Below are 8,430 nucleotides of genomic sequence, written 5' to 3'. Positions count from 1 at the left end.
AAAAATCATGTCACTAACTACTTTATTTCATTGAAAATATAAGACTACTTCTACATTGCCTAGTATAGTGCTGTGTGGAGGTATGTCTGAATAGGCTTAGGATTCACTCCAGAACAGGAGGCAAGACAGCTGCAATGACGCTACAAAAGACTAAGTTATTAAGCTCTGCTCCTAATTGCTCCAGGCACAGTCCTGTGCTATTCAACTCTACCGTTTTGGGGACTCCAGCTACCATTTTTGCAAGATGTGTGCCATACCATGCAGAACAGCAGCTTGGTCTGAGATAGCAAAGGAATACCCATCTGGTGCAAGGTTGGATAACGCAAGTATATTCCATAAAAGTAGTTCAGAAGACCCAATCTGTTGTCACGAGGCACATGACTCACTTGAGCAATCCCGCACGGTGGAACACATAAAGCTCATGACCAAGTTTGGAAGTACAGAAAGGAACAACCCGAACAAAACTCTGGATCAGGTGGAACTCTGGTACGTGATGTGGCACGAGGATGACACAGAAGTCCTTGTCCTGAAAAAGATTTGCAGACAATAAAGGCTCCTAGCGATCTCAATGTAAGCTTTACACAAAAGCTTCCAACTCAAGAGGATAGAAGGAAAACAAACTGAATGCAGTGCTTACAATGTACATACACTCCAAGCACTGCTCTACCCAGATGGCTTTATGCCTGGGCAGCACAAAGGAACTGATGAGCTCAGTATTGCTCACAGAAACAGGTTTTTTTAGCTCCATAGTAAAGGTTTATTAGTTAATATCCTGACATTCCCCAACAGTCCCTTCTTCCCACTCCCCTCTCTTCTTCCTCAGTAAAATAGAGTATTTCAGTTGGAAGTGACCTACAATGATCATCTAACCCAATTGCCTAGCAGGAACATAATCTCTATACCCACACGTTTACTTTAGTGCTAGTATTTTCCCTTAAAAGGTCCTTTTTTCTACCTTACTATTCTTCTGCAGTGAAATTTCAGGACAACGTATGTCTGTCTGGGACCTTTTGCACATTTGAGGCCAAGTGAGACCATCAACTAGAGCAGCGTGTCCTAAAATCCTGAACAAACAGCCAGTGTGTGTACACAGATTGACTTTGCATTGCATGCACAGTAGACTCGATGAAGGCAAGTTTGTATATGTACAGTGATGTCCAGCATGTCCCGAATTTGGCACTGCTGGCATGCATGCGCTGCAGGGTGCATATGCGTACAAAGATAGTCATTTGGCAGCCAGTGTAATTGTTCAGAGACCTGCGCCATAAAGGCTGCAGACGTGCAAAGGAATGCAGGAATCTCCACTGAATGCTCTCAGATGAAAGAGAGCATCCTCCAGAGATGAAACTGCATGCCACAAATAACGTTATCCATTCAAGCTGTTCAAGCACTCCCTTCCACCAGTCTCTCTATCGCTTTTTATTGAATACACATTTTAAGATAATCTCACTGCACACAGGGATGTTGAAGAACTCTGACAATTCAGAAAGACGCTTCATACAGCATGATACATGCTGAGAGACTCCCAAGTAGCAGAGATCTCGAAGACGTTTAATTGGTTTGCTCTGGCTGATAATTTTACGGCATTTTTTCAGTAGAAAGATATTACTTAAATCACACTCCTTTTCTTCTCTTTAAGCATACTATGTGATTTAATTTTTCTTACTACACCTGGTGATTCCATCATGACATTTTGTTTCAAGGAGTGACAGCTGCATTGTTGGCTTGGATAAATTACTTAAGAGATTTTAAATGTTTTCTGTGTTCACTTTCTCTTGGAACCTTCTTTGGCAGTAAGCAGCATTTTTGAACATGCTGATATTTAGGGCCAAGTCTACGTCTCTGGTCACCAGGACCTGTCTCTAAGGGATGCTACCATGCAGTAATTTGTAGCATGAATTTATAATGCACACCATAGTGTGCTAACTGTCTCAGAAAGTGGACTTTGATATCTCAGATAAAGATTGATCACACAGGGCATTAGTGTGAAATAACTACTACACTGAAAATTCACATCCTTATTTGTTGCACATTAGCTTTGCCCTAAACATAAGCCTTCAAGTGCCACTGTTTAGGCTATAGGTAAATACTACGGGTTTCCTTAATACTGCTGTTTTCTAGGCTTTAACTCCACCTCCTTTAATGTATTTTCCCTGATTTTATTTTTAAATTTAGGTACAGTATGGTTCTATATATGATTTTAAAGAAGTTTGAAACATTTGCTTTCTAAATCTGCATCTCAGAAAAGTCCCTATGGAACATAAACAAAGGACATGTATGTAAGTCCAAAAGCAGACAAGGAGAAGAGTCAAACTCCTCAACGTAACTCAGCCCAGGGTAACTAGCCCTAGCATACTCCTGTGAGCCACTGACCTACTCGGGCATCACATCTAAATACTCTGGCCAACAACAGCACTACCATCCCATGTACACATGTGCACAAACTGTAAAACTTTAATTATACATACTGGAAAAAGCTTGAAAACGTAATGCAAAAAATCCAGTGATCTGCAACCAAGAGTAAACATTGTTAAATAAAGCACATATCAGACAGATCCTATACATTTCAATATTTACATCCCCGTAAGTGCAAGGAACATTTATTCACAGCACTACACAGACAGTCCTGCTACTTGCGCATAAATCAACTGCAGATGTTGCATGCTGCACATCAGTTGTTGACTTCTAGTGCTTAAAGCATTACTACTATCAAGAATAAACCTGATATCGAAGAGCTCTAAACCCATTAGCTATGCTGAAGCTTTATAAAGTATTTTTCCACCACACAAAATGTGTCTTTTGAAGAAATTCAATACAGATACATATTACCTAAAAATACTGATAAAATCCTTCCTCCCTCCAGACCTGTAACTAAGTGCCCTTTAATTACTTCACCAATAGTATTACTGAATAAAAAAAGAAATAATTTCTAATTAAAATATTTATGATTGAATGAAAACTTTAAAAAAGACCTGTAAATACAGATCTGGATCGGGGTATTATATATTCACCTATATAATACATAATTATGACTAGTTAATTGAATAGCTAAATGGGGGCAAAGGAAAATGCCATTGCAGTGTAGTTTTCTATTCTCTGGTATCCAGCACCTTCTTGGCAGCAAGGAACACAATGTAACCAGGAGATTTTTCAAGGGTCTTAAAAAGGCATCAAATATCTGCAGATAGACTAGAAATTTAATTCCTTTGCATTTCACTTTCAACGCACTAACAAGCTACATAACAGCTCTAGATTTAAGAGAAGGAAACATTTAGCAACTTTACTGGCTAACACAAATTCCTCAGTGGTAAAATTCCCTTGAGGGCTAAGATGCAATCATACCTACACTTCAACCAAACTACTATTTCTGGATCCACGCTGTGCAAGGTTAGCAGCAACTCCTTAAGGACAAGAATCTGAGATACAGTCAGGATTGCCTCATGCCATCCTTTCAACATATTCACTTTTCTAATGTTTCTTTTACAAGCAGGTGGATCAAGCAAATCCAAGCTAGGGAAGCATACAAGGAAAATATTTGAACACACCAAGATCTACAGATTCCTCAGCTCTGAGGAGAGGATATTGCATGAATTAATCTTAGGAGAAGTCTTCAGAAAGGAATGCTATCTTCTTCACAGATACCCATCTTGGAATCCAAACTGTTCCAGAGATGTCTCCAGGGAAAAAAAAAAAAAATGGGACTGCAGCAAATGATAAACTCTGTGAAAGTATCTCAAACAGAAACAACAGCGGTGCAAATGAAGGACAGAATGTCACAAGGGGGCAAAAAAGTGACAGTATCCTTCTCCTAAGCAGGATACTATGAGCTGAGAACTCAACTAGTCTACAGAGAGATTATTTCCCAACACAGGTATAGATCACTGCTTTGAATAGCTATTTCAGTATAATGGAGTGATTCCAAAGGAAATCCTTCATCTCAGTATTCTCTTAACATAAAGTTATTTTATTCTGGAATAATTACCTTGCTTGAATTTTATTTTAGACTAGATCATCCATAAATTAATTATTCCAGAATGGACTCTCTGCAGCGTGATTGTTCTATTGCACATACATCAATTGTTGTTTCCAAGTACACCACAGACTTTGAACACGGCACTTTTCTCTCCTTTTCTAACGAATTTGAGCTATATTACTCAGTAAATATGTACCAAGAAGGCTATGTGTTTGCTTTGGTAACTTAGGATATTTGCATTTGTAGCAGATTCAGTGTTAATCCCTTTGGGTAGGCCCCCTCCTTAATCAACAAACAGCTTAATACATGGAATTAGTTTTCAAGGAGATCTGATTTTTCTTCTTAATGAAGTTTATTCCTAAATTTCCTTTAAGTCAGGTAAGTTCAGAAGTTGTCAGTCACCAATGACTACTACAGGTAGAAAGATGTTTTTTAAAATGGTACTACAGTTGTCAAACTCATCATCTACAAAGTCCTTGCTACTGATACCTTGTGTCTCTAGAAATCACAGGTATTTAGAAGTGTGGAAGACCTTGGGTGTTCTCAGCCTCTTTCTGTCTGCTTTTTCTAAGTATCTATACGTTTTAATCTTTCTTTCTTCCTAGGATCTATACACAAGAGCAGAGCTCATTTATAATCAGAAAGGGACAATGTTCCTGGACAAGCTTTTGCTGATGTGGTTGAGTATAAGTTCGCTCTTCAAGGGTGCAGAGAAATTTTTGGGAAAAAAAATGTCTAAGCCACATTTATAGACCTATTCTACTCCACCAGGATCCAAGAGTCCAAGGTCAGCAGCCGCAACCATTTTAAGATAAAAAGTCTTTGTCTTGCCCCTACTGTAGTGGAATCAGTTCTCTCTGATGGGAGACAGAGTGTTTAGAAATAAGAACATTTAACTGCAGCATTAAAAACAGTTTTATTGCCCCATGAAATGGGATGATCATTACTGTAACATCTAGCTCTTTTTGCAGTTAGCCAGTTTTGGAATTAATGTTTCTTCAGAGGAAGAAGTGGCCTTCTTCCACAATTGCAACTTGCATTTTCCCAACAAAAATAAATTTTTAACCTTTTGTCCCCACAGTCCTACCAGAAATGGGAAGCTGCAGCTGGAGGATGAAAATTGCAGTACGTTATTAGTGAAGGTAAAAGAAATGGAAAAGGTCAGAAAAAAATCCAACCTAAGTGCAGAAGGTGCTATCACTTTCAGATTTGTCCTAAAAATGTAACATTGAAAATGGTCAAGATTGGGAAAGCAGTAACTATTCATCCATACTTACCTAGTTTCATGCTCCTCATCAATACAAAACAGACGGATACGGAAAGCATTTGAAGCTCCTCTGTACACTGGATGAAAAGCACCTTTTTCTTCAGTCTCAAGGAGAAGTGTTGCTGAGGCTTTGAAATCTTTGACATCACCTAATGGCAGTTCAGTACAGGAAATGGTAACAGCTCCATCCTTCTGCAATAATAATAGACAAGTGATCACTTACAACATTTCAGAAAGTATTTTCATTTTTTAATTAAAAGATCTTGCATCATTCCTATCTTACAGCATTCCGGGCAGACACACAGGGATGTACTTTTTACTTGTCACACTTTGATAAACACAGAAGTTCAAGGAGGTATTTTTAATGTGATATCTATCTGTTTCTGAAACACTAGATAAAAATGGCTTTTAAAAATACATACATCCTTGCTGAATATATTAAATATATTCACAAACTAATAGCTACCATTAGAGTCCCTTTGTGAGGCAATACAATATTTGTCTCTCAGAAATATTTCTGTATAAAAATATTTGTTTCCAGATGCGTATTGAAAATAGTGAAAGTTGAAAACATGTTATGTTAAAGAAAACGGGGTCAATGCAGAGAATATTGTGGAAATGGAAATGAACAATAATGGGAAGAAAACCAGAGTAGCTTTGATACAGAAAGAGAGACTAAAAGACAGATGCAACCGTTTAAAGTTTCTCAGGATAAATTCTCTGCTGATTCATGCTGCACCAATACATTTCATAGTAATGGTCTTGTTATCAAGTTGATCTTCAGTCCACAGAAGAGGCACAGATAGAACATGCGCCCTTTAACTGCTATAAATTACAGGGGAAAACTGAAGCTATATTGCTGCTTTTCAGCTTTGGTAGCTTTCCATCAGTAGCAGATTTTTAGCTCTATAACTCAGTCAAGTCAAAACTTCAGGACCCCCAGATCTTCAGAGTAAGAGGACTCTTGCCCTGTCTGTTACAGTAATGCTCTCTCCACATCTGTCGAGGAGCCCACTCAAAGCTGTGCTTCCACATGCCTTCACTCGGCAGCAGACCTGCACAAACAGACCCCCATCCTTTTTCTCCACTCAGTGCCACTTTATTCCCACCCCCGTGCTGTCTGGATGTTCATGTGGAACTGGATGGGAATCTTGTCCAATTAATAACTATAACCACCTCCTACCAGATTGTAGCTAGAGCAGCTTCTGATCTATGCACAACAGCAAATATAAGTGTGGGCCCAAGCAGAGGACAGCGCAGGAGTGGAAATAATAAGCGTTGCTTGTCCTAGTAGCCTCCACCTTTGCTTCATATTAGCTTTGAAAGTTATCAGCATTGCTGTGTGCAGCAGTATTACCTGCACAGCTGCATCCTCATCATGAATATGCTCAAAGTTTCGAGATGAAACAGACTCCGTTTCTTGACTTGTTTGCTTGCTTTTATCATCATCTGAGTAATGAAAAAGAATAAATGCATCAGGCTTAAAAATGCAAGCTTAACCCTCAGAATCACAGCAATAACTAGAGTGTGCCAGACTACCTCTATTACACAAGGAATGCTCACAATAGTAGGGACCACAGGCTTTGGTAAGCTTTTAGACATCAGCAGTGTAAAAAAGAATAAAAGAGCTCCACTCCAAATAACCACCAAAATCACTAAAGCAAAGTGTCAAGCTGCTGTCTTTTTAGCGCCTGAACATATCAATAGTTCTGCCATTCCTTAAATCGTCACCTCCCTAGTTTTACAGATATGTTCACAGTTTGTTTTTATATTTAAAAATAAAGCCTGAAAATAAGTTTTAACTCTTGAAACGTAGGTATCACTGCTGCAGAAAACACATCAGGCCAGGACAACCCTTGCAATTGAAAGCTCTAGTAACACAGGAAGTCAAGTTTCTCAGCTGCAGGAGGAAGAATAAAAACTTCAGAAAACCCAGCACAACAGAATCCTTCACTCCTTTCTCTGAACTTTACCTTGGGAATTCCATCTAAGCTACATTTACTGATAAGCATTCTTCATAGAGTAATGAGGTTTTTTTTTTTTTTAAAAAAAACAACCTCAAAGGTTTAAAATAATTTAGCTGAAAGTATTTTTGAAATTCTGTTATCTGAAAACCTGTTTCTGTGTTAGTAGAAAAAAATGCAGATGCAATATGCAGGGCAAGAAGAAACACAGGGGTTAGAAATCATGGTTTCTCCAGGGGTATCGCAGATGTGAGACTTCACAGAAATGATCAAATGTCGTCTTGATTAACCCAGCTACATATCTCATTATAAACAGCCTTGCAGGTGTCAGAAGTTAATTAATACAAGTCTCTTGTTGTCATGTAAATATTGATATGTTGTTTCTGACTTCATACTAAAATGAAATCCCTTAATGGCTCCACCATCCACTACTGTCAAATGTAGCTGCATCACTGTTTACATACATGCTGTACACAAGTGACTGGGAAGAACATAAATACTGTTGCACTAAACGAAGACAGACACAGGAACAAACAGAAAATTAAAATAATTCAGTGATTGCTGGGTTGTTAGCAGAGGTAACAGTCTGCAGGATCAAGAAGCCAGTTCACCATGAAGCCTGATGAAAAGCCCTTGAATCATTCCCACTGCATCATAATGTTTTCTGGCGACTAATTCGTGACACCATATAGAGTAACAACCAAATTACTGTAATTACCCTGAAACGTAAGTGGCATATCAATATTGTGTTAAAGACAGATTTTTGTGTACTCTTTCATTATTGTTCAGTATTATATTACAAAAGGAAAAATAATATCAACCTGTGGTCTCTACTTACAAGCTAAAGAGCTTGAAAAAACATCCTTTTTTTTTTTTAATGTGGGAACATAAAATTACTCGACAAAGGAATGCAGCTTGCACTCTAAATTCTCAGCCCTTGAATTCATCAAAAGAACATCCACATCCTCTATTGATATAAGGTGTAATATGGCTATAAACAAAAAGTCTGTAAGTCAAATATGTAACAATCTGTAAAAAGAAATGCTGATTATCAAATATCTATACTATAAAGCATATATGTTCAATATACCGTAACAACTTCTGTAATTTGTGACAAGTTAATGCCTTATTGAACTAGTATTATAAGTTAGAATAATTAATCATTTTATTATTAAAATTTTATTAATGATTGATTAATTATTAACATTAATAATTAGTAAGACTAG

General features: G+C 37.8%; 1 protein-coding gene across 1 annotated transcript in view; it reads right to left on the bottom strand.

Moving 5' to 3' along the window:
• Positions 1-346: 346 nt before the first annotated feature.
• Positions 347-8,430, bottom strand: part of LOC104619903 (uncharacterized protein C20orf26-like) — a 13,570-nt gene continuing 5,486 nt past the window's right edge. The window contains 4 exon segments of the mRNA XM_010285952.1: positions 347-526; positions 2,469-2,508; positions 5,251-5,432; positions 6,598-6,689. Coding sequence (XP_010284254.1) covers positions 347-526; positions 2,469-2,508; positions 5,251-5,432; positions 6,598-6,689 — 494 coding nt within the window.

The sequence above is a fragment of the Phaethon lepturus genome, unplaced genomic scaffold (assembly GCF_000687285.1).
Source record: "Phaethon lepturus isolate BGI_N335 unplaced genomic scaffold, ASM68728v1 scaffold21074, whole genome shotgun sequence".
In the NCBI taxonomy this organism is placed as follows: Eukaryota; Metazoa; Chordata; class Aves; order Phaethontiformes; family Phaethontidae; genus Phaethon; species Phaethon lepturus.
This window is presented reverse-complemented; position numbering and strand designations above follow the sequence as displayed.